The 25,248-nt window shown below is 38.7% G+C and overlaps 1 protein-coding gene across 6 annotated transcripts; it reads left to right on the forward strand.

The window, feature by feature from the left end:
- Window positions 1–2,758: 2,758 nt before the first annotated feature.
- On the forward strand, window positions 2,759–24,980 carry LOC113669983 (uncharacterized). Of its 6 annotated transcripts, none has more exons than XM_089195628.1 (31): window positions 2,759–2,915; window positions 6,475–6,570; window positions 7,194–7,568; window positions 7,925–7,966; window positions 8,498–8,890; window positions 9,420–9,878; window positions 10,264–10,392; window positions 10,598–10,650; window positions 10,804–10,975; window positions 11,357–11,527; window positions 12,309–12,443; window positions 13,283–13,495; window positions 13,731–13,877; window positions 14,100–14,237; window positions 15,123–15,224; window positions 16,047–16,156; window positions 16,620–16,799; window positions 17,381–17,452; window positions 18,523–18,632; window positions 18,979–19,150; window positions 19,551–19,613; window positions 19,743–19,891; window positions 20,693–20,807; window positions 21,285–21,435; window positions 22,035–22,161; window positions 22,454–22,511; window positions 22,987–23,075; window positions 23,274–23,394; window positions 23,473–23,514; window positions 23,694–23,806; window positions 24,605–24,980. In XM_089195628.1, the coding sequence occupies exons 2-31, from the start codon at window positions 6,495–6,497 to the stop codon at window positions 24,657–24,659; spliced, it is 4,332 nt and encodes a 1,443-aa protein (XP_089051754.1). In that variant the 5' UTR covers window positions 2,759–2,915; window positions 6,475–6,494; the 3' UTR covers window positions 24,660–24,980. The 6 variants fall into 6 exon arrangements, with proteins under 6 accessions (XP_089051754.1, XP_089051752.1, XP_089051750.1 ...); XM_089195626.1 differs by having other exon boundaries at window positions 23,694–23,799; XM_089195624.1 differs by having other exon boundaries at window positions 2,760–2,915; window positions 8,495–8,890; window positions 23,694–23,799.
- Window positions 24,981–25,248: the final 268 nt, after the last annotated feature.

Below are 25,248 nucleotides of genomic sequence, written 5' to 3' on the forward strand. Positions count from 1 at the left end.
TGCGTGCTTGATATTTTATTGATATTATAATGAGAAATTCTGTCTATGTTACTCATGGGAGTTAAATAAGGAATTAAATCACCAGTGCTATTTGGAGCTATACCCGATGTAACTTTACGGGAAAAAAAATTGATTTCTTTACCATTTTAGGAGATTTAGACGAAGTTTGCCTTAAAGCTTCGACAATGTGTAATTCACATCGTTTTTAAAACTCGTGAATGTTTTTTAAGTAATATTTTTTAAGTATGTAAAATGCGATAAGCACGCCTTGTAGCTCAGATTACTTCTTTGAAGGAAATTTTGTGAGGTTACTTCAATCTCTTTTCGTTTGTTATCGCTATTTTTGTTGATTCGTGCAGTTTGAAGATTGCTATACAAATTGTATCTGAGGAATTAAGGAAATTCAGATAAAACTTTCGGGAAAAGAAGTGTATTTCAAAGTTGAAATAATACTACTTTGGGTAAGGATATCCGGTTAAGTCAAAGTTGTAAAATTAAGAATTCTACTTGTTAAATTGAAAGCAATAAGAGAACACAGTGAAATTAGCCAGTGTTTCGGAAGATTTTTGCGAAAGGCTTTCGGAAAAAAAATTAGAATTCTACTTGATAAATTAAAAGCAGTAAGAGAGTACTGTGAAACTAATCAGTGTTTCGGAAGTTTCTGGCACAAGGCTGTCGGAAAGAGCTTCAGTTCATCCTTTACTCATGAAATATCCAGAAAAAAAATTTCACAGCTATGCACGATTGAAAACGAAGGGTCATTGGCATCAGTTACGAGCTATAGTGAAAATTAGCGAAAACCATCCGAATTATTGCCACAATTCCGATAAGGTGCGAATATTTAGAGATCGGGCAAGTGGTGATCCCATGGAGATTTTCAGTCAACTTCCTCCTGAAACCGAAACATCCATACTAGAGACAGCTTGTTTTGTCTAGCTTAGAAGTCCACGCAAACAATTAAATTCAAGAGATAGGGTTTCGCTGTTATATAAGAGCATTCAGCCATGGAAATCTCTCCAGTTCTATTTTTTTGTACGCAGTTAAGAGGTTAGGCTTCAGTTGTAGCTCTGCTTTTACGACCGAGAAAGCTATGTAAGGAACGTGGATATGTAAAAAAATTCCTTCAGTCAACCACATCCTCTAAGGATATCCCATGGTGATCTGTGCTTTAGCCTTAAGTTCAGTACAAAACCTCGCGCAAGTGTGATTGCAATAACAGTAAATAAAAAGACATAATCGATGAAGAAATAATAAAAAAAAATAAGAATGCATACTTTTTGCAAGAGAAGTGTATATTTAAATAAGGAATACTCCTTTTATCAACGAGCCAACACGAATTTGACTGGTGTCAAATTTAATTCAAGAACCATTGCATGCAAATTTGAGATGCAGTTAACTTTTGTAACTTAATTATTAGCCTCGCGCAGGCTCAGAAAATTGAGCAAGTTCCACTCCCGGAATGCATTCCGGGCGCACTGAGTCTCCGTGCTCGAAATTTACCATGGGTTTGGAAAAACAACTGAGATAAATCACTAAGAAATCCTCAACTGAGTATTTCTTTATGTGAAAATAAAAAAGGTCTTTGCACGAGATCTTCTGTAGACAGAAAAATCTCATTAAAGAGAAAAGAAATTTTCAGTAACGTCACAGCACCGTATCGTTTCATAATTTTTGGTTGCTTCTGTTTGATCCATAATTTTTCCTTATTTTTTTCTTGGGATTCTTAGCTTTTAAAGGTAGTGGGAAACATTGTTTGCTTCAGTTTACCTTCTTTTTTCAGGTTATTTTCAAAAGAAAACCGGTCTTTAGATGTCTCCTTACAATCACAACTCAAGAAATTGCAGAATAGGAAGCCCGAATATATTAAAGTTTCGACGATGTTTGAACGTGACCTCCCAAATACTATATGCTACAACTGAGGAACGAAACTATATTTTTGGGGCTCAAAGGGCCTAACTGATTGAAATTCTTCGAGGCCCAAGCAATTTTTCTTGAAATACACTTCACCCGTGAGGAATATTTCGACTTATCTTCTTTTGAAAAGGGAACAGTTGTATTTTTTGTTTCTGTTTCAATTTTCAGTGACAAAGTTGAACGTTGTTTCTTTCTTATTGATTCAATACGGTGTTTTAAATTGTTATAAAGGAATTTTACTCATGTTTTATAAACACGTTCCATGCTGCATCATTAACCAGTCGTTTTCTTCTTGTAATGAAAATGATCGACGTTGCTTTTAAGTTTGAGAATGGTTCAGTTCCCTTGAAGTTTTTCCTTGTACAAAATGTGCAACAACCCCAAAAAATATAGAGCTTTGAACCATGGACTGAGAAGCACTGGCCCAACACGACCCTTTGGACGAGACATATGCACACACATAGAAAAGAAGGCAAGTAATTTGGATGTCAATGTTTGCATTAATGATACCTTACTATAAGAGTAGCAAACGGTGCGTTGTAATTTGATGCAATGTATGTTGTTTTTAAATGACGCATGATTTTTATTAGTATTTATTCATCTTATCTTTGTTTGAGTTTTACATCCTACTGTGTCCACACGCCTCTGGAAAGTAAACCAATTGATTCTTCCCTTAGCCCCGTTTCATATTTGCATACATTTGAGGGAGGAGCTTTCGCTTGGAACCAAGCTGACCTAAAGGTAATTTATGCTTGTTTTGTCTCCAAAACTGGAAAACGAGAGGGTTCTCCAACTTTCCCTGGATGATAAGGTGTACAAAATAAACATAAAAACATAATTGGTTCAGTTAAGTCCCTTCCGCCTTGCAAGATGAGCGGCTAAAGTCTCTGATACGCGCGCTATCCAGTCCAGTACAAATTAATTCTTATAAACGAAAACTCGCAGTGACTTCCGCAGTAGTGGTGTTAGTTCATGCAAGAACAAACACGGAAGATTTGAAGGTAGGCGATAAATTTGCTCGCGACTTATTTTTTAGACATCTGTTTCATCAACGACTGTGCTGTATCGTAACTACTTTACGGGTTTTTTTTATTTCGCTGTACAAATTTTGCTTTGTTTAGAGATACGTCAGGGTTTTGGTTTTTACATTCGTCATTGCCGAACGAAGCTTCAGGATCCAATAATTCAGATGGTTTTCGCTAATTTTCACTATAGCTCGTAACTGATGCCAATGACCCTTCGTTTTCAATCGTGCATAGCTGTGAAATTTTTTTCTGGATATTTCACGAGTAAAGGAAGAACTTAAGCTCTTTCCGACAGCCTTGTGCCAGAAACTTCCAAAACACTGATTAGTTTCACAGTACTCTCTTATTGCTTTCAATTTATTAAGTAGAATTCTAATTTTTTTTCCGAAAGCCTTATGCAAAAATCTTTCGAAACACTGGCTAATTTCACTGTTTTCTCTTATTGCTTTCAATTTAACAAGTAGAATTCTTAATTTTACAACTTTGATTTAACCGGATATCCTTACCCAAAGTAGTATTATTTCAACTTTGAAATACACTTCTTTTCCCGAAAGTTTTATCTGAATTTCCTTAATTCCTCAGATATAATTTGTATTTATTTGTCACAATAAGATCTATAAAACTAGTTGAAACACTATATATTTTTCTTTGGTAAAAATTTTTCATTTCCTAACTTACTTGACATTTAAAATCAGAAAGGAAAAAAATTAAACCAAAGTGAAATGAAAAAATAATATGATAAAAAAAGGTGTACTATTTCATTTTTTGCATGATTTAAAAAGACGTATTTTAGCATGAAAATATCTTTGTGAAAAATACTAATCACGTTCAATCAGTGAACTTGAATTTTGATGAAGAATGTTAATTTCCAACGGGAAATGATTAAAAGTAGCCAAGAATCCAATTATGATATTTTGAGATATTCGATACGATAAAACTGAGCGAATTTGTTTTAGCTTTTAGCCAAGACAATTGCTTTTTATCCGCTCAAGATCTTTTATCTTTAAAAACTGATGTTATTGTTGGGTTTTTTTGACAAAATGAGGATTCATGAAATACCTCATCAGCATTAAAGAACGAGCGCCACTTATTTTTCTTTGAATGATAAATGTAGGAGCAGCGAAGTCCGTAGCCTAACAACAAATAAATGCAAATGTAAAATTCTTTATTTTCATTTATAGTGTAAATAGACACAAAAAACGAGGGCTTTCTTTTTTTTCCTTCAGATATAGATAAATATTTAAAAGTGGAAACTAATATCCCTGGAAGTACAGTACGATAGTATATATTATAAAAATTGGCCTCCGCAAAGAGTTCTCCATCCTTTATGGCTGAGGACCGATCGCTTTTTAATATTTCGCAAGGAGCAGTCAATTACTCGAACAAGGACGTAACTAAGCGAGGGGGGGGGGGTTCTCGTAGAGATGTGGCGCCCCTCTTTGTAAGAAAGAGTAAAAGCTAGCGTGGCTCCACATGCCAATAAGGCACTACTGCAAGCTTCCTTTCCCCCCCTCCTCCCCTCCTCTCTCCATAACCCCCATCCGGAAAATCCTTCTCACGCCTCTGAGAAATGTAGTAATTGAACAGACTTAGTTTTCCTGTCACTGAAGAGCAGAATATTCAAATGTTGGTTAATTTCCTTATCTCTGAATTTACTTCCACTCATCTTTCAACAAAGCACTAAGTCGAAGATGACGCATGGTCGGAAATTATAAATATGATCATTGCGTCGTGTTCCGCTCATCTCATTTAGGTATTATTTTCATATCCTTTATCTTTCCATTTTTTTTTTATTTATCCCACATGGAAAACAAGACGAGTGAGTATATGAAGCAGCTAATTGATCAAAAATTTATTGTCTTGTTTTTCTTCTTTCGCCAAGAGGGATATAATGTAAAATTCGGTTGAAATTTTTTGTCGCAAATTGTCAAAATCTATTTTCGCTTTTACTAAAGCTTTTTCACTTTGTTCGCAGCAGGTGATTCGGTCGTTAACACACAATAAAAAATTTTGTCACTAATCTTCCAAGTTGTTATGACTGCGGTTTTTCTCTTCCGTCAGTTTATAAATTAAACAAACCCTTAATCAGGATTCGACGAATGGGATGATTGAGCACGTATTTGAGAAAAAATTGCGAAACGTGTTGACTTGTTGATGTTTGAAATGTTTTGTTGCATCCATACTCCGACAGACGGTAAAGTGATTTGCCCAACATGATTTAGAACAAAAACAATTTAGACCAGATAGAAAATGGTCGTAACCTCGAAGAAGGAAATTTTGCAACTAGAATATCGCCTGCCTTCGATTCCGTGAGGTTTTTAGTAGACTTAAAATGCTCTTTAAGCATTTTAGGTTTTTTTTTCAATTTAAACCGACGCTCTATTGATACCTTTCATAAACAACGCAATTAGTGTCTTTTTGTTCGACTCCAGGAGCAAGTGGGCTGATTGTTAACACTGCTTCCCTTGTAATCGAAAATAGTTCATGGAAGCCTACGTATTGAGCAATACAAACAATTTTTCATATTACCCGGCGTTTGTGCATACTTGTTTGGGAAAATTACGTTTGAGTTTTGATTTCCTGTCTTATGAAATCGTGTCGCAAAATTTGCCTCAAGCCGGTAATGTGACGACTTGTCATTTATAACTAGATATGAATTTTAAATGAAAATTGATGAACAAAAGTTTTAGGTATCAAAATTCAGGGAGCGAATTTTATATTACGAACAAAGTACCGCGAGAGTAATTGTCTTGAAACCCTGAAATTTAATCACATAATCAAGCTTTTTATTCATATCAAGTGACTCTTAAATCAATCCGTACTTGTTTCGAAACCTTTTTTTACATTTTATACGTTCAACAGCTCAATTTCTAATTATAAGTACCAAGCTTTTAATATAGACATCTATAAATATTTATTACAATAGTTGGTACATAATACGAGGTTTTTAACTCAAGTACCGGTAGGGCTTTGTTACCTGTAGAGGGATAAATGTCGCACTGCATTTAACAAGCTGGTTGAAAACCCTCAAGACGAAGCGTTGGCTTATAGTATTGACCGGTTAAACTTTGAGTTTCATGTGTTAACCAAATTAGCATTGCGTTCTACAACTTCGATGAGAGGTAATAATGACAAACATTGATGATACTCCACTGAGTATATGCCAAGCTCTCTTCGTAAACATCTTCCATAATGCATGGACAAATTGTTCTCGCTTTTCCTAACCAGAGTGAATTTTTATGCGCACCGTTAAATGCAAGTACGTGTTTGAAAGTAATTGAAAAACTCACCAATGAATCAAAGGGTACGATGAGGTCAAACCCTGGACACGAAGCTTTGCGACGAGGATTTGATCACATCTTTCAGACAACTGTTTAGAAGAGTATTGCATTAACTTTTCGGCACACCTTAGTTAAATCTACCTTGGTGTAAAGAAGGTAGTTGCGCTTTAAAAAGAGGTTTCGTAGCTTTAAAAGGTATAGAAAATGTTTCTCTCTGTTTGATAAAAGCAATTTTATTTCCTAAAACTGCCCAGGATAATGCATACTGGTTAAGATGCTGCACCATTTCATTGCACTGTTTGCTGTGGCCATACTTTCTTCATGTGAAGGGATTTCCAGTCCTCATCCTGGTAACGTTGTTTCCATTCTTTTTATTGTACCTTAAAGTTGACTCAACATTTCGACAGAGGTAGAAGCCAGCTGCTTTTCACAGAACACGTCACACGATCTAAACTACTTAAGCTTGCCAAAACTGCTGGAATCGGGGAATATTATAGTAATGCTTAAACATTATTAACGAAAGCAGGCTGGTATTTCTTCTCAGTAGAGAAAATGCCGTAATTTGCTTGAAGGTGCTGCGCCAGTCAAATAAAAATTCATTTTCCTTGGAAATAAAAACTATGGTTTTAGAGAAACGGTTAGATATGGTTTCCAAATTTTTAAGGAAAAAAGAAATTATTTTAAGTAAGTTGGTGATAGAGAACTAAGACGCTTGATCGTTTTTGATCCTACATACTAGCAATATAGAAGACATTTGTCGGACATGAATCTAAAATAGTCTAGCTTGCCATAGAGTACCCTTTAGCTTAGTTAAAAAAACATGGAAAGGGGTGCGTTTCGTCGTAGTGGAATTAGAAATGTCTTTTTTTTCCCTTTACTATTTCTCGGTTTGATCACTGACATCCAAACTTTCATAAAACGAGAACCAAAAAGATCGATGTTAAGTTGTTTGTTTTTCTTTCCTGTTCTATAGCAATCGAGTGCACAAACCACACAGTTTTAAACGAGGCAAGCAGATCTAGGTTTTTTACCAACTACATCGATAAGGCCAGCGATACCTCATTAACGGGCTGGTTTACATACAATGGCTCAGCCGGTACGCGCATGGCAACAACTTGCGTTCCCGCTGAACACTGCGGTACGTTAGTTCCCGGATGGCTGGCGGGTAACCATCCAAGTGTAGACGAAGGTTTAGTAGTACGATCAGTATGTCTCTCCATGTCACAAGTTTGTTGCATGACATCTGTGAGTGTACTTGTGAGGAACTGCAGCGGCTTCTTTGTCTACAAACTGGACGTGAATGCAGGTTTAAGCTTTACTTTTCGAGTGTGTGGAGCTGGTATTGAAGGTAATGTAATATTCTCCGAACTCCTTTCATCGATCGCATTTGTAGACGAAAACCCTCAGAGATTACAATGTAAATGCCTCCTCCATCGTCTGCCATCCACTTTCAAAACATAACCACGATATTAAAGACACTTTGTTTTTGCCTTTTTACTAAAATAAAAGTTATTGGCAGTTGTTTGAGATGCAAAATAAATTCTTTATCGAGAGAAGGGGGAGGTTTCATCCATTTTGCGTCCCTCAGGGGAGGGATGGGTGTTAGTTAACTTGATATCCCACGTTTTAACCCAAAGACTCGCAGATACTGACTTTAATTCATAAAATCTGGACAAATTTTCTCAGAGACTTTCTTTATTTCAGGATCATTGCCACCTAAGCAGGTAGCGATCAAGAATAAGTTAGGTAATATAAGAAAGGCAGTTTAAAGCCTTTAAAAATGATAAGGAATTGATTGATTGTTTAATTGTGAGTGAAAGTTCAACTTGAACACAGACACTAGTATTCTATTTGATAACTGCAGCCTTTTCCACGCCGCCTCTTCAACAAAATTTTATAAGAAAGATTAGAACCGTTCCCAAATTCTACGCCATCATTACAAACTTTAATGCTTTCATGGATGTCAAGATGAGCATGCAATATGGAAAAAGAGTTACCCTTTTAAAAGAGTTATCCACGTTAACTTAATGACGTTATTTCAGTTCTAATCTCATTTGCGATAATTGTTTACTTCGTTTAACCAAGCAATACGAAGTTCAGTCTTTAAACAGAACCGTGTTAGCGAAAATTGTGCCGAAACTTTTCAAGTTTGTCATTGTAATTAAAAGAATGATCGACTCTACGTTTCAAATAAACAAAAGAATTTCATATCGTCGATTTCTATTGTTTGTTTCGATAACTGTTTGTATGTCTGTTTGTTTATTTAATTGTTAGTAGGCGATGAATGCACCGACTACAACACACTCAACGAACGTGATAGAGCCGCGGACTATTTCAGTTACAACACTTTGAAGTGTGACGCCTACCTACCCAATGGCTGGTACAGGCTGACTGGCCGCGCAGGGACTGTTATGCCGACACATTGCGTGCCCAGAATGCATTGTGGTACTCTGTCACCTGGTTGGTTGAATGGCAAACATCCAACCGTGGAGGAGGGTGTGGTGCAGCGTATGGTTTGTTTTACAAAGGATACCAATTGTTGTCACTGGTATAGTTTGGTGTTAGTGAAAAACTGCAGTGGTTTTATGGTGTACAAATTTGGACCCTTTCCTACAGGTGTAGACTCCTGCAGCTTGCGATACTGTGGAGGTGGAGAAGCCGGAGAAGCTGGTAAGTGACACATAAACGAGTTATGAACTGATCATTATTTATCGGCCGGGGGGGGGGGGGGGAGGGGGAGGGGTGAAGAAGTAGTATGAATTTGGTTGTGATCCCCCCTAAGGCTCTATGATATTGTTATGGTCCCCCTTTCATCGTCAGTTGATTGGCGAGCAATTTATTTAGTCCCCCCCTTTATAATATATGGGGGTCGACCAATGCCCCTTTAATTCCCCCCCCTCCCAAATCCTCCTTACCTCGTCCTCCCAGGTGATAGATCATGGATTTTTCCTTTAAAAGAAACAACCGAATAGATAAAACTGCGGAAACCAGACTTCGCATGACTGAATACTTCCTTTACATATTTCGTTGTTAGAAGACTTTGATCCCAGTAAAATGAGGTACTTAGTTTTGAAGCCATTCGTAGCTACAAATGGCATAACCGTGGACAGTACGCAAAGAAAGGTGACCCGTGACTGCCTGCATCGAGAATTTATGCCTGGTAACCACTTGGTCGCCTATTATTCTGAATTTCTGGTAGGTTGCAGAGACAAAGAAGGAAACAGCTATGACGTATGGCAGAGTTGGAACCCAAATCCTTTGTTCAAATGTACATGTGCACCCAATCTTAAAGTCGAGTGCCTAAAAACTGAAAGTGGCTGCTGGGATTCCCATGGCAACGCTTTTGTAGATGGACATGAGTGGCTTAGCGACAACATGACTAAGTGTACCTGTAGCTATGGAAAGATAACCTGTACCAAGCTCTCTCGGCCAGCCTGCACCGATGAGAAAGGCATGGTGCGGGATCATGGTACCCACTGGTTTTCTGGAGTCTGTTTCAATTGCTCATGCGGGGATGGTTTGATCAGTTGTGCGAAGTATCGCGTGACTATCAAGTATGGGTTATTCCAAGTTGAGACAATTGGAAGATGTATACCATGTCATCAGCCAAGTAACGATATTTTACCAACAGGGGATGGGACAGTCGCTGCTTGCCAGGGTGGGTTTCAATAATAAATGAAGTGTCGTTGTTAAATCATTGCAATGATGAAATGTGATTGTTTGTTATTTGTCATGTAGTTACTCTCGATCTGAATCACAGGTTTATAAACCCCCTTCCTAACATAAAACAAAATTGTCCCCACCTTAATCAGTTGAACGATGTGGAGCGAAATCGCAGAGATGGTAAGAGGCGAAACTGTAATGCTGAGAAATCATCAGTTACCGAATCAAATATCCAAAATGACTGCTTTCTGGCCAAGTTGAGCCAATTTTTTTTAAAATTTACCTCCCCTACCAGTAGAGAGAGCGACTCGTTTTGATCAACCAACGAATGACATTTACACAGTGCAATTTTCCATCTTAAAAGCTTCTTCTCTTTCCAGTGTTCTTTCAGCTCAAGGCTTTAAATGAGGTATTTGGTTGTTCTAGTGGCCACTTCGTAAGGAAAGAACACGTGTGTAATGGAGTCGCCGAGTGTCCGGACGCTTCTGATGAGGCGCAGTGCCAGAATGGTGAGTTAATAAATCCGACTTTTTCAAGTAACTGAGCTTTCACTAATCTTAGCAACACCCTATACCACTCCTCCTTTCCTCCCCATTTTCCCCTTTCCTCTCCCCCCCTCCTCCCCCATCGCTCATACGAAAAAGGAAGGAAAAAAACCATCAGAGACAAGCTTAATCAAAAATAAATACTAATGATTTCTTGTTGTTGTTTTAGTTATTTGTCGTGATGAGGAAGGGCAGATTCTAATTCTAAAAGATGTTTGGAAGGTGAATTTTCATACTTATGGCAAACCTTGTAAAAATTCAACCCTTAGAATAACTAAAGCACTACACTAATTTATCATTCGGAAAGCTTAGCTTTTCTTTTTGTAATGTCAGCTCGAATAACATTTGAAGAGTTCATTGTTAATATCATTCCAGGTGTCCGACTGTCTCGGCTGCGAGTGTACAGGGGGTCGTCTGAAATGCAAGAGGACACTTCAAGTCAACTTCCCAGGCAAACACTTGGCATACGTACCTTTTAATGAGTCCTGTGAACAACCAGGGTGTAACGCTGTGGAGTTTATTAAAGCCAGGAGAGAAACTTGTGAAGGTACACGTCAGGTTAAAGATTTAGACTCAATTCATGCCGAGAGCTACCTTAAAGATCGCTTTAACCAAATTAGCATACATCATCAAGATTCGCCCATTAGATCTATACTTATCAAAAAAAGCTACTAAATGTTGACCCGGGCGGAAATTGAAATCACCGCAAAAACCATTTTCATGGCTTTATTTTTACTCGAGGAAACTGGTAAAAACCGGCTAGGGTCAATTCTGGAAAGCACCTGTTGGTTCGGCTACTCTCTCAAAATAAATAACACAGAGCGATTAAAACTACCGTATTCTACCACTCTTTATAATTTAGCTCAACTCCGTTACCTCTGACATTGTTATTTTTTCATATCCATATAATAAATATTTCTTTACTCAGTAATTGAAACCGTCGAAGGTGGCCACATTTTGTCACGAGGAGACAACTGGGACTACCAAGGGTGTCAATTCCTCTTTGTCGGACATAAGCGGACCACAGGGTGCCCACAAATGTCTCTATCAACCTGTTATATCTACAATGGAGCAGTCTGTTGTGCTGAGAAATGCCCAGGTAAAATATTATAGATATTGAAATGATATGGATGGCCAATTGTGAATGAGAATAGCGGTTCCGTTTGGAAAGAAAACGATGTTAAGCACTTTTCATATTGATAAGGTCATTAATAATAATGAGTTATTTACAAGGCATTTGCTTTGTAATTACCTCATTTTTAAATCTAAGCGAACTTAATGGACCATAACAATAACAACAACAATAATAATAATAATAATAATAAAACATTCCACAAGGTGGCTCGTCCTCTCCACTGTTTCCAGGTCGAATTGAAATCAGGAATGTCAGTTTTTGTCGAGGGAGAAAAACCGGAAGACTTGGAGAAAACCCTTGCAGCAAGGACGGGAATCGAACCCGGGCCACAGTGGTGGGAGGCGAGCGCTCTCACCTCTACACTATTCCCACTCCCCGCTCTTCCTTCCCTAATCCAAATGAATTAACAGCAATGTTATCATTTTTTGGAAACGATTATTTGTCAGTTTTCGAAAAACGAAAACCAAAGTTATGACAACAGCTAATTGGAATCAAGGTGAACATCAGTATTAGCCAGTGGGAATGCAAAGTAATAATTGACAAGATGCTATAAGCGCCGGGTGATTGACACGAGTGATTGACTGTTTTGCATTTGATTTGCACATGCAGCGTGCGAGTTTTTTGGGCCTATCACAAAGTGGTTAGTGTATTGAAGCAAAACGAAAGCAATTACGAATTTGCATTCAGCATTTAATTGAAAAATTGCTCTCAATTTTTCACTGAAGGCGCGTTTTGTAATTCATAGCACTACCACAACTCGCAAGTCAGGTGCGCTGGGGTATGAAGGTGTGTCCTGGAGGACTTCAGTTGATAGCCAGTGATGATCTGTGTGACATTATCGACCCGAGTTGCCGGCCGGGAAACGGCTCCTGTAAAACGGGTAAGTTTGATTGATTAGAGCGACTTCTAAGAGGGTTCGATATGGCTGGTCCATCTTAAAAAAATCTAGTTCTCATTTTCAAGCTGTTTTAATCTTCTCCATTCTCAGCAGATGTTCTTTATTTTAGGTTATTACTACTTTCTTTGTTGTTCGACTACCATTCAAATTTATCTTCCACTAGTTTGTATCGAACTGACTTAGGCTGTATCGAAATGACTTAGTTTCTAGGTTTTTTTAATCGTCTTTGTCTATGTTTTGAATCCATCACTATCGAATCGAATTTTATCCAAAAGACCAGACTCCTTCTCTTTTACAACCTAGTCACATTCCCTTATCGAGAATGGACGTGTAACATAAAGTTTGTGAGCTCTCTCGGAGCAAATGTCCTAATTATTAAACAGAAAAGTTTGTGCAACTTTGTAATAAAACCAATGCATAGACGTCAGCGACAGCTAAGAGAGAATAAGTTAATGAGACTGTATCCCTTTGTAAGCCCTATTTCAAACGTTATTACTCTCAAGCTTAGAATTAAGTATCTGGTCTTCCGAGACCAATGTACATTCACTCAGTGTGTTGCTTGACGTCTCAATGAAGAACGCATAGAAGCCGTGTGGGATCATGGGATGTACACGTGAGCAGAATTAGCAACATTAAATTCACTATTTTTAGATCCGCCTGGATCTCCAAGGGAAGTGTGCCAAAAAATAGCCTTAGGGGAAGTACCATAAGATTAAACACCACATGAGGAGAGACGGGGGAAGGTTCCTTCTCTAAACTCACTCATTTCCTGTCAAAACAGATTTTTTTCAGTCCCTATCTGCTGATGATTTGTTTCTCAGATGACTTGTGTCAGGACGAGGATGCAAATACATATATCAGTGGAAGCACCTGGACTATTGGTGACTGCATCGACTGTTACTGTCACAATGGCGTTATCTCGTGTTCTAGAACGCTGTCAGTCATTATATCCAATGACGAAAACACTGAGCGCTGTAGTCAACCGGATTGTAACGTAGCGGCGTTCTTGAAAGCAAAGAGAGGAATCTGTAAAGGCAAGTGATTGTGAAGGGAAAGCAAAATACCTGCGTAAAAATGGAGAACAATGATTTTCCAAAGAGGTCTCATCCTGTAGTCACAAGAGCTGCAATTATTCTAGCTAATTTTCTCTGTGAATTATCATGTATTTTGTACCTAAAAGCTGGTTTACCACCACAATTCATAAGAAAATGACCACACTAAATTTAATTTATCCATTCCCATGTAAATGACTTTTCTGCATTACGTTAGTTTGCATATGGAGGAACCAAACCCATCTGGAAGGCTACCGCTGGACAGAGAATGGAGTTGACTTCTTTTGCAGCTCAGAAAAGCAGAGAGTGAGGCCTGGATGTTACTTGAAAGCTGGTCACGTGCAATGTACAGGGGCTTTTACAGGTTTGTTCCATGGGCCACTAACTATCGAGACATCTATCGTGTCATAGGGACTCTAAGGGACATACATTTTTTTTGCCCTTAAAAACATGCTCCATCAAGCTACTTTTCTTTAATCTTTCCGCTCAGATTTGTGGACGTCGAAAAATAATTATTCTGCTTTGCATTATACAAAAATCTTTTCCGATATTTTTTAGGCTGTTTGTGTTTCTACACTTTTTTCAGGAGTACGAAACTTATCACTCGTATCTGATGAAAGATTGTACCTCTGTAAGAGCGGAGATGAAATAAGATCACTTAACGACAGATGTGATCAGAAAGCAGACTGCAGGGACAAGTCTGACGAGAGAGATTGCGTTCAGTGTAAGTGTAAATGGCAATGACTAAGACCTGGGAACTAGTCATCATTTTTCGTCTGGGGGGAGGGATTCGGAGGATAATGGAGGATCGTATGGTCTTCTGGGGGAACGGAAGGGAAGATCAGTTGCCGCCAACAGAATATTACAGATAGAAAGGGGAATTTTAGTAAAGTTGACTGCCAATGAACTGCTGATGGAAGGGGATCATAAGAATATTAAAGAGCCTTCTGGGGGATCAGGTAAGTTTTACCGTGATCTTCATACCCCTCCGCCCTCCCACCTCCCCCCTCCCCTTGCTAACGGCGATGAATAATGGCTGGAGTTTTGAGAGTTTCCGGAGGCTGTCACCGGAATTTGAACCGTATCATCCTGTAACGCGCAAAAAAGTTTTCTTCAAAATGATGAAGACCACGAAATACTAGTTTTGCAAGACAGAAAGGCATAAAAATGAGGAGAATGAAGCGAAAAGAAACGACAAAGGTTGGGATGGAAAGGATTGACAATAGATTGATAATGACAATACATTGCTAATAATGGACTTGAAAAACCTTCAACTGATGTCGAGCGCACCTTTGTTTTTTGGGACTAGTCATCATTGATCACCCTGGTGGGTGGGGCGGGGAGAGGGGAGATGGTAGTGTCGGATGATTTTTGTTGTGTTACGATAAAGTTGGAAAACCCCTCCCCCCCGAAATCCTTCAACCCTCCTACTTTCCAGGCGAAAAATAATGACTGGTGTTTGATCTTCCTCTTATAATAGTGTTGACTAACATCCTAGTCTGCACTTTGAAGATGTTGATTACAGAAGGAAGAAAAAGCACTCATGCCTTTTCAAGAATATTTTTTGTGAAAGCTGTTTTGAAGGGGAATTTTTAAATAATTATTTCAGATTTTTGTCCATTTTACACGAAGTTCAATATGTACTGGGAAAGAACTGCCCTGAATGAGATTGTTGTAAGGAACTGTTCAGAGATGGATCCAGAGTTAGGAGGTAAAAAAATTTTTTGATACGCTTCGTCGAAAAAAAATGTTATTTTGTGAAAAAAAATTTAATTCCCAAGATCTGATTGTTAATTTTCTCTTTATGCTTCCTCGTGGTACCTTGTGAATAAGCGACAAGAATTTGGTGTGAGATGAAGGCAACATATAACATAACAAACATGTTAAGTTTGAGTGTTCTCATTACCAGTTTTCAGGGTAGTTTATGTATTACAGGGAGAAGTTACATCTTAGTCACTTCTGGGATTAAAAAGGTTAAAAGGAAACGATATAACTCCTAGAAGTCAAACGCAGTGCCCAGTTGTGGGTGGAAAACAGGTTACTGTTTTAGTGCACTTCACATGACATTTTTTTTCTCTGATCATGGAGTATGATCACTCGAGTGAGAAGAGCACGTCCTGAATTCGAAAAGTCAGTAACGTTGACTAAAGTTTCAACTAATTTATCGTACAAAGTAAGTTGATTAACTTTGACTATCATTCCGTTTATAGAAATTTCAGTCATGCACCTCGGCCAGTAACAGTTAATTTCTGTTCTTTCCTCGCCAGGAGGATTACGTAAACCAATCAGTTGTTATTCCAAGGTTCAGACTGTGTTCAGTGCTTGTGTTAATTTTTCTACAATATCCTTTCATTGTGTAAACCCGATACAAAATTCAATCAGATCTATGGAGCTTACTTCGTCAGGCATTCGCGTAAGCTTACAGCATTTGCTGCTGGTTGTACTTGATATTCAGTTAGACTTTGAATCACCATCACTAGATTGTTAAGATAGCTTACCTACTTTTCACTTATTTATTTTCATTTGGCCACAGGAAATTTTACGAACCGTTGTTCTTCACCGTATGGTGATATGACAAAGTGGAGTTTCAAAGAAAGCTGTTTTTGCGAAAAAAAATCTCTCCGTCAAGAATTCAGGCATAACGTATGTAGTAGCTTGATTCCGATGTATTCTAATCCGCGGTTGTTTGAAACGCGATACATGACTCAATTGGAATAGCAAATAAATAAATCAAGCTTTTGATTTATTTTCAAATTTTTTCGTTTTTGCATGTAGTAAGGGGGGACGGTAAGTTTCTAAAGAAACGATAAGGAATATAACAACTAAGATGATTTGGTTTTATTAATTGAGTTGCTTACATAAATCGGCCACCATCTAGATTTGTAGAATTTGTCATTCGCTCTGACGAAGGGTTAAAGCGCAAAACATCAGATTTAGAACTCTTTACAGTGGCCAAGAATCAAATGCCGTAATTGAAATAGTTTGTTTGATTCGCGTTCGCACGAACAAAGAAGTTAATATCGTCATCGTGTTTGTCTTAAAGTTCATTGGGTAAACAACTGAGTTTACTGGAACTAATATAAGGCTTCCCTCTATTCATTTTCAGCTATCCATAGTGAATCTAACAAACATTTTGGAACTAACAAGAGCATTTGTGAACAAGGCCACTAACTTTACAAACAAAGAACTGTTCTTTAATTATCTGAGCCTTTGGTGTAAAAGTGGAGCTCTCCTACTAAATCCAGTCAACCATTCCAACGATATGGTGGCGCTCAATTTCTCACAGGTACGAATTTTAGCCTTTAGGACCATATGACAGACTTTACATTCTTTGTCAGTTTGAAATTACATATGCGCTTTACTACTCTTTTAACAAAGGACATAGGAATTTTTTTAAAAAAAATTAAGAGTACTTTTTTTTTTAATAAATCAAATAAAGGTCTTCCTAGAGGCTTGATTTATCTGCATAAGTTATCGAAGAATTTAAGAAACCCCTTATGGACGGGTCGCGTTTAATCAACTCGGGGCGGGGGGTCGGAAGAGTCTGGGAGTTTACATTCTTTTCAGGGGGAACGGGGGGGGGGAATTAGTCGTCGCTAACAGAGTATATTAGGGAGGAGGGAGGACCATATAAGGTTGACTGCCGGAGAGAGAAATGGGTCATTAGCAATACTACAGAGCCTGGGAATCATATTGTGACATAAAATCCTGTTCCCCCCCCCCCCCGGCGATAAATAATGACCGTTCCCGTTCCCAGATCCAGAGGGTAGCCTTTTTTAATGATTGTCTGGGGGTTCATTTTCAAACTGACCTTTCATAGGACTGCGAATTATGAGCTTTTCATATATATATTTTCTTTCTCTTAAGGCCATATTCCAAACAACTCAAACCGAAAACGTTTTCAAGCCTCAGTCAGACTCCGTTTGTCCCAAAGAAGTGGTAAGCATGCATGAAACATACTGTAGAAAAAGAAAACGCAAAGCTAAAACATGAATGCGAATAAACAAGTAACATAATTAACAATCAGATTTTTTATTTGAAAGTAATATTCCATCTAAAGGCCTTATTCATAATTTTTGTAACAAAATTAACCAACTTTATCATATCTATAAGTCAGTGCGTGCGCTATGATTGGGTGATTTAACGGGTCGTGTCGTGTTTCACTGCACAGCCCTTTTAATTCAAAAGTTTGTTTAAATTGAAATCTTGGACCTCTACTTGAACTCAGAGATAGTATAGAAATCTTGGCTAACCTCGTTTTCTCGGTCCGCACTGCAAGTTACGAAACCTCTTTTTCTGCTCGGACTTATAGATAGGAGCGGAAAAAAACTCTGTCTGTAACTTATACTACCGACCTCGAACTCGGTTAGGATGATGAGGTAAGTGTGGCACACACCTTTAAAGGTGCTATGCCACCTCACCGTTTTTTTAAAGGGTTTTTTACCGACGTAGACGAGCACCAAAGCTAGCTGGCTTTAACCAATTCGAAAACGAAAAGGGAAACTGGAAAGAAAACTGAATTAATCGCCAAAAACGAAAATTCACATGATGACAAATGTGATAATGATAATGAAGATAAACAAATCAATTTCCTTTGTTCCGGATTATGAGAATAAAAGCGGGACAAATGGGAGTGGGAATGAATGATAAAATTGGAATAAGTAAATGGGAATTTAGCAATGGACATTCCACTGGATGGCTCTTCTTGTCTACTCTTGTGAAATGTTGCTTTTTGTGAAGCGAGGAAAACTGGAGGAAAACCCTCGGAGCAAAGACGAGAACCGACCATGATTAACTCAACCCACATGTGAAGCCAGAATCGAACCCGGGCTATGATGGTGGGCGGGGAGTGCTCTCATCACTGCACCATCCCTGTTTCTTCAAACTGGAGTGGAAAAATTTCTAGCTATTCAAAAAATTGTACCGAAACTTTGCCATGAACGTGGATTTCTACGGATGGCGAACTTGTTTAAGTCACTAAATTGTTACCGTCTTTGTTGCTTTCGCAGACGTACTCGCAGCGCTGGTCATTAATACAAGATATCAAGGAGTTTGTTTGCGGGGCCTCAAATCTGACGCATACCTTCCGGTTTTGTTTCACTCTAAGATCGTTGAAATAGTAAGTAAAGCAAAGAAATTCTAGTTTAAACTAGACTGAAAATGCGCGAAGCAATGATCCTAGCAGGTGTACGGCAATTAAGAGAGACTGACTCAGAATCACCATTAAAACCAATCGTAACAAATCACTCGCGTTTCCCCGCGCTCCAGACAGCTCGAATTCTCATTGGCTCCCTATAATATTTTCCTCTACCCTTTTTGGCTGTTAGTATCTAGTTTTTATTTTACGATACCCATGGAAATGCTCTTACGGTTTTGAGAACATTAATTGTAAAGAATGGACTCATTACTTATTCATTGCTGTTTTTCATGGAATCTGTTCTCGCATACTTCTGTATATCCCATAGTGAAATTCCTCCTCCATTCTCCGGAGAAGGCAACATAAGCCAAGATTCTCCTGGTGTAACTAACTTTTGGATGCGACGGGTTTTTAATCTGAGGATTGATCCAAACCAGCTGTCCCCAGGAAGTGATACTGCCAGCTCCCTTTCACTTCCTGCGGGAAACATCACAAGCGAGGCAAGTAAAACCAAAGTAAAAAGGCCCCCGTGAATTCTAAAGTACGAGGGAAACTGATCATGTCTAAAAAAAATCCTTTTGAGGGAAATGACCTCAAGGTCACCTTTCAGTTGGGATCTTTTTGTTTATTATCTCAATCCCAGGGGTATCGACCAAAAAGAAAGTTTTCGCTTTAATATGCTCCTATCTTTAATAATAATAATATAGGTACCAATAGGAACCATGGGATATCATTTGATCAGTTTTTATACTCAATTCTGAAGCTTATCGAATCCACTCTAATTTTCTTTAAAATGACCTTTTTTTTGAGAGCATTCATCATCCAACATCCATCTTATCAAGCGAAATTTAAGGAGGAAAGCTTTGACTCAAAGAACACCTCCTGTTGTTCTCTCACTAGATGAATTTCAGTCGCGTCTTTGTTCCTCCTCAACGTTTCAACTGTGCTTGGATTGAATATGATGTAAGTCAAATAACTTGAATTATAAATGGTAAAGAGCTAGATCGTTGGTGCTTTATGCGGCAAATTAGTGGCCAGTTGTCAAAGTTACAGAAACTTTCCTTGGTTAAATCAGTTAAATTTCTTTTTCAGGTAAATGGAACATTAAAAATCACAGCCAGGGAAGTTAGAAATGAGGAAAAAGAGAGGAAAGTTATGGTTAAAACACACCTGGATCTCGTTCTCAGCAGCATTTCTACAGTGGTTGTTATAATTTGCTTAATACTGCTTTCCTGCCTAAGGTGCTCAGTCAGTTTGATACTCAGAAGTGTGACTAATATGCCTATCAATTCGAAGTTTCAGCATCCCCCGGGCACCATACTGGCATTTGAATGTCATCTATGGCCGGGGAAGGGGAGTTTGAACCTTGCTTGGGATGGGGTGGGGCATTTGAACGGTAAGTATCAAGTCTTATTAACGTAATACACGTTTTTCAAAGGAGGAGTTTAAAGGTAAAGAGTCTGCTTTCGTGAGCTTTTTCGAGTTTGGCTCGGGGGGAGGGGGATTTGACTGAGACGCTAATCTTCGAAAGTTCAAACGCCCGGAAGGGATATTGAGGCTTCGAATTGATCTATGCATAACACAGTAGTCGGACTGCCTGACTGACGACTTACCGGTGGACTGCCTTACTGGCGGACTGACTGTTCGGACTGACGATTGACGGGCGGAATGACTCAGCTATCAGCTTTCTGACTAACTAATTGACTGACCGGCTGGCTGGCCGTCTGACTGATTGACCAACTGTTGGACCGACCGACCGACTGACTGACTGACCAACTGACTGACTGACTGACCAACTGACTGACTGACTGACTGACTGACGGACTGGCTAACTGACTAACTTACTGACTAAAGGACTGACTTGTTCGCTTACTGCCGTACGTACAAACGTGGACTGACTTCCGACTGATAGACCAGTAGTTTATATATATATATATCTGACCAGCCGAACTTTAGTCTGCAACTGAATTACTAGCAAAAACATTAATTGAAGATGAAGTACCGACTATAAAGCTAACAGAGTGACCTCTTTTCTAACACAGGATAAGAAACTCCGAGAGAATATTTGTTCATAAAAACCTTTTAATATCCATATGCCTGGTTTACATCCTGATGATCTTCGACTCGTCTATTTTTACAAACAGGAAGCAGACACCGGTGAGTTTTACTGATCCTGATTCTTATGAAAAAATCCCGGTATAAGAAATGTACGTAATGGCACGATCAGGGTCGGGAAAAGTCGCACAGCCCAGCGTATGGCCCCATGAGAGGCGAGGATGAAATATGTAAGAAGAAAGGAAAAACGAGAAAGACGGCAGTCCTGCGCATAAATGTGTATCGACTGGCAAGGTCGGGTCAAACGGGAAAATATTTGGCTCTGCGGGTCATGCCGTGTGGACCAAGCGCAGCGAAGTCCGTAAGTTGTCACCATGAGCCAAATATTTCCCGTTCGGCCCTCCCGCTCAGATAATAAGAACACACTGTTTCCGTAATAGCTTGTAGCAAATCTTGCAGGAGCCTATATTCCTTAATTTATTTGAATTTTTTTTCAGCTTGAAAAACCAGAGTAACATGGCTGTTTGATTTTAAGTACCTATACATTTCTTTCTTTTTTTCTTCTTCATAATATCGTAGAAATTATGTTCAGCTATGGCTGTCCTCCAACATATAACACACACCGCTATTTTCACGTGGATGTTGGTTGAAGGAATTCATCTTTACATCAAGCTGGTGAAAGTGTTTTCAGTCCACAAGTTCTACATCACATACATTGTCATCGGGTGGGGTAAGGCTCTGTTTACAGCTTTTATCATCTCTCTCATTCAGTACATGCACTATGATTGTTTAACCCAACGGACCCTAGCGGTCCATCAATCACAGTAACGCCCTCTAAACTCAAAATATTTTTTGAATTTAAATCTTCCCCCTCTTTTTAAACCCAGAGTTTTATTAACTATCTTACTAACCTCGTCTTCTCGGTCTGTACCGTAAGTTATGGAACCTGTTTCATTTTTTTGGCTCCAATCTATAGCCCGTGCTTTTAGCGCTTGGGCCAAAAGTCTGAGCGAAAAAAACTCGGTTCGTAACTTACAGTAAAGACCGTGAGAACGAGGCTACTGAGAGGAATGTAACTTAGATGCTATACCTCAGTCTTACCTTATATGATGTAGTGTGTGGTGTTATCATGGCTTTTCTCTTTCTATGGTGTCTGACGCGGCATTAAGTGCGGTGTGTCCACATATAGTAGTTCTGCAACATTACTGCCGTTAGACTTGATACTGGGATCATAACCGGAAGGAAACTTTTGTTTACAATCAGACTAACCCATAACCGGGAGTACTTTGATTTGGGATTTCACAGTATACCAACCTCCTTTGACCACAGGTCTACCAGTTGTTATTGTGGGTCTAATAGCAGCCATCAGACCTGTGACATATGATATGAGCAAGACATACTACAAGGACGTTATGTGTGGATCACTGAAACTTTCAGCGGAGATTATACGTGACAGGTTGGTATAACTCTACAACTTCCTCGATCAGGACAATTAACTCTTTATTCTAACTGCTACACCTTTTCTTTTAAGAGGCCCATGTGTTTGATTTATAATGTTTTGAATGTCTGTTTCTTTACTTTTTTCGGATCGTAAAGGTTTGGTTCACAGACTCTTCTCTATCAATTTTTCTATTTTTTTTTCCTTTTTTTGCAACGAAACAGAAAGTTCCAAGTAAATAAGTTAAGTGCATCGATCTATTTTCGTTTTTCTTTACTTAGTGATGTTGGAATATTGTAATCTTTTCAAGGTGCTGGCTTAATGACGGTGAATGGCTGTATAAAGGACCAATCTTGGCAATTCTCGTGGTAAGCTCAAATTTCTTTCCCAAATCAACTTTGAAGTCATTGCTTGTGTATCTTTCGAAAAGTCCAGCTTTTTTCTTCGACAATTGATTATTTATCGCCGGGGTGGGAGGAGGGGGGTGGAGAATTTTAGGGGATCTCATAACTTTCCGGGGTAACGAGGAGGACTAAGTCGTGGCCAACAGAAGAGGAATCATGAGAATATTACAGAGCCTGGGGGTCAGGAAAATTTATCATTACACAAACACAAAATCCTCCAGAACCCCCGGGCGATAAATAATGATCATGAAGACCTTTATTTCTGTTTCTTTTCAGTTCTCGTTTAACTCTTTCGATGCTTTCCTTTGTTCTGCTGCGCCGTTTCGACTAAAGAGGCTAGATTTTGTTTTTGTGACTTTCAATCCAAAAGTACTCTAACATAGAGCTTCTCTGTTCTTCAAACGACCAAGGTCAAACATTTTCAATTTTTCATTTCTAGGTCAATCTTGTGATATTTGCAATTCTACTGAGAGTGATATTCACCAAGATATCGAAAAAATATCAGACTGATAAGGTAGAGAAGACCAGGCAAGTTTCTTCTTTTGTTTTCTCGTTCCTGTTTCCTTTTTGTTTTTTTTTTTATTTCCTAACGGTCGAGTAAAAAAGTCAGATTTTTACTGTATGTGTGATTCTTTCAATTAATAAGCTCTTTAAACCAGATGCTATTAATCCTCCGTTCCCGTTCCCCCAGTGATCGATCCCTTAAATTTTTCTTTAATCTTACAGAAAAGGATTGAGAAGCATCGCAGCTCTACTGCCTCTGTTGGGTGTCACGTGGCTGCTGGGGTTTTTTATCCACTGGAGTGAAGTCCTTGCGTATTTGTTCATCATACTCAACTCGACCCAGGTACGCACGGTTCTACGGCTCCACAGTTGCTGATATTGATCAAGTTTGCCTCACTCGTGTTTCTTTTAATTCTTATAGGGTTTGGTGTTTTGTATCTTCCATGGCTTCTTGGATGACCAGGTATTTTCCAACTTAGCTTGTGCAGCTTTGGTGTAATTTTGATGCAGAATATCGTATTCCATGTGGCGATCCCCTGAATTGATGGCTTATGCGGTAAAACCGCTGCACTTAGAATTTTAATTGGAATCGTTTATTTTCTATGCTTGTTTATTGCAGCGTCTCTTTATTTGTTACAATAGGTAAAAGAGAGTTTGCTCAGATCCATTAGAAGGACACGATTAGGAATGATGACCCAAATTGGGAGATCATCCATTGTATCAGCAACTACTCAGTTGTCGCCTGCAGGTACTAGGTATTATTAGTTCATTCCTGCTTTACACCGTCTTGTACCGCGCAGAAGCGTTTGTTGCCATATACGTTTAGTTCGTAGAATGTGCGTCCTCACGAGACTGATCTAGCAGTGAAGTGCTGAAATAAGTTTTCCACGGGCGGGATTTTTCACTGAGCCTATCTTTCCTTCTCTCTTTTCTTTTCACTTTTTCCCCTTTTTCTCTATCCTTTCTTATTCCCTTCCTTTTCCCTCTTTCCCTTTCTCCTCCTCTCTGGCTGCCGTTTTTTATCTCATTCGCACCTACCTAATTCCATATTTTTTTTACACTTACATAGGGACCGGTCATTATTTATCGTCTGGGGGGTGGGGGTCTGGAGAATTTTGTCACGATAAAATATACTTGATCCTACATAGGTCTCTGTAATATTCTTAAGAGACCCACCCACCCACCCCACCCCCGTCCTCATTAGCAATTAATTGGCAGTCAATTTTCTATAGCCTTCTTTACACTCTGTTGGTGACGACCGATATCCCCCTCCGTACCCCCTGAAAACCATATGTTCCCTCCAAAACCTCCCCATACCCCACCCCCCAAGCGGTGAATAATGACTGACCTTATACTTATCACATATTGTAACTATTTATAGACGTTTGATCTTTCATCTTTTCCAATTACTAAATTGGAAAGAATTTACATTAACAAGTCTTCCCCAACAAATGTATGTGGAATTTGGGCTTGGGTGCCGGTGGTGAAATTATGAATATCAGATCTTTCAGCAATCATTTTATCAGTTCTTCTTTTCTATGTTCAACTTTCAGGTTCGATAAATGGCCGAGCGAACATGGGGCAACGCCCAGGGATTGCTGGAATTAAGCATATAGATACTAAGCTTTAATGGTGTCTCTTGATAAAAAAAAAAAAAGTTCCTACAAGCTTCATTATAGCTTAGTCAGTCTTTTAACCTATTTGCAAGCCTTAATATGAAGCTACTGGCTGCAGTGAACAAAGAGAAGTTTTTTTCCGTACTAATGCTGTTTAAGGAGGTCAGTTGTGTAGAGAGAACACGCCTCAGGCAAGCACACTAAATTTAGTCACTGATACTTAAAGAATGTTTAAAAATGGCAAAGTGGGACATGAACTATTCCATAAGGAAATAAAAAACTTATCAGTAAAAGCTTATTGATGTAGGAAAATGAACAAGAATTATTGTAATTATTAGAATCTTTTAGCTACTAACAGAGTCCATCCACTGTAAATACAGTGTTAAATATTCCGTTCAAATGCTTCCATTAAAAGATAAAGTTCACTTGAAATTTTCAAGTTGGCTCTCTCACCACGCCATTGGGAAAGGTTACAGATTACCATGCATGAACAGCCAGTCTTTAGAGAGCCTTGGTGATTCATCCGAATTTTCAGTGTTTTCACCGGTTAAATATTCGCGTATTTTGTGCTAACAAATTTG

Source organism: Pocillopora damicornis, chromosome 2 (assembly GCF_964200805.1).
Source record: "Pocillopora damicornis chromosome 2, jaPocDami1.2, whole genome shotgun sequence".
NCBI classification, from domain to species: Eukaryota; Metazoa; Cnidaria; class Anthozoa; order Scleractinia; family Pocilloporidae; genus Pocillopora; species Pocillopora damicornis.

What these genes read in the sequence shown, in the direction of transcription:
- LOC113669983 (XM_089195624.1), top strand. Translation starts at nt 6,495, where the DNA reads ATGCTGCACCATTTCATTGCACTGTTTGCTGTGGCCATACTTTCTTCA. An exon ending in ACTCTAAGATCGTTGAAATA is followed by an intron (nt 18,633 to 18,978) that starts GTAAGTAAAGCA and finishes TATATCCCATAG; the next exon opens with TGAAATTCCTCCTCCATTCT. An exon ending in GATAAGGTAGAGAAGACCAG is followed by an intron (nt 23,076 to 23,273) that starts GCAAGTTTCTTC and finishes TTAATCTTACAG; the next exon opens with AAAAGGATTGAGAAGCATCG.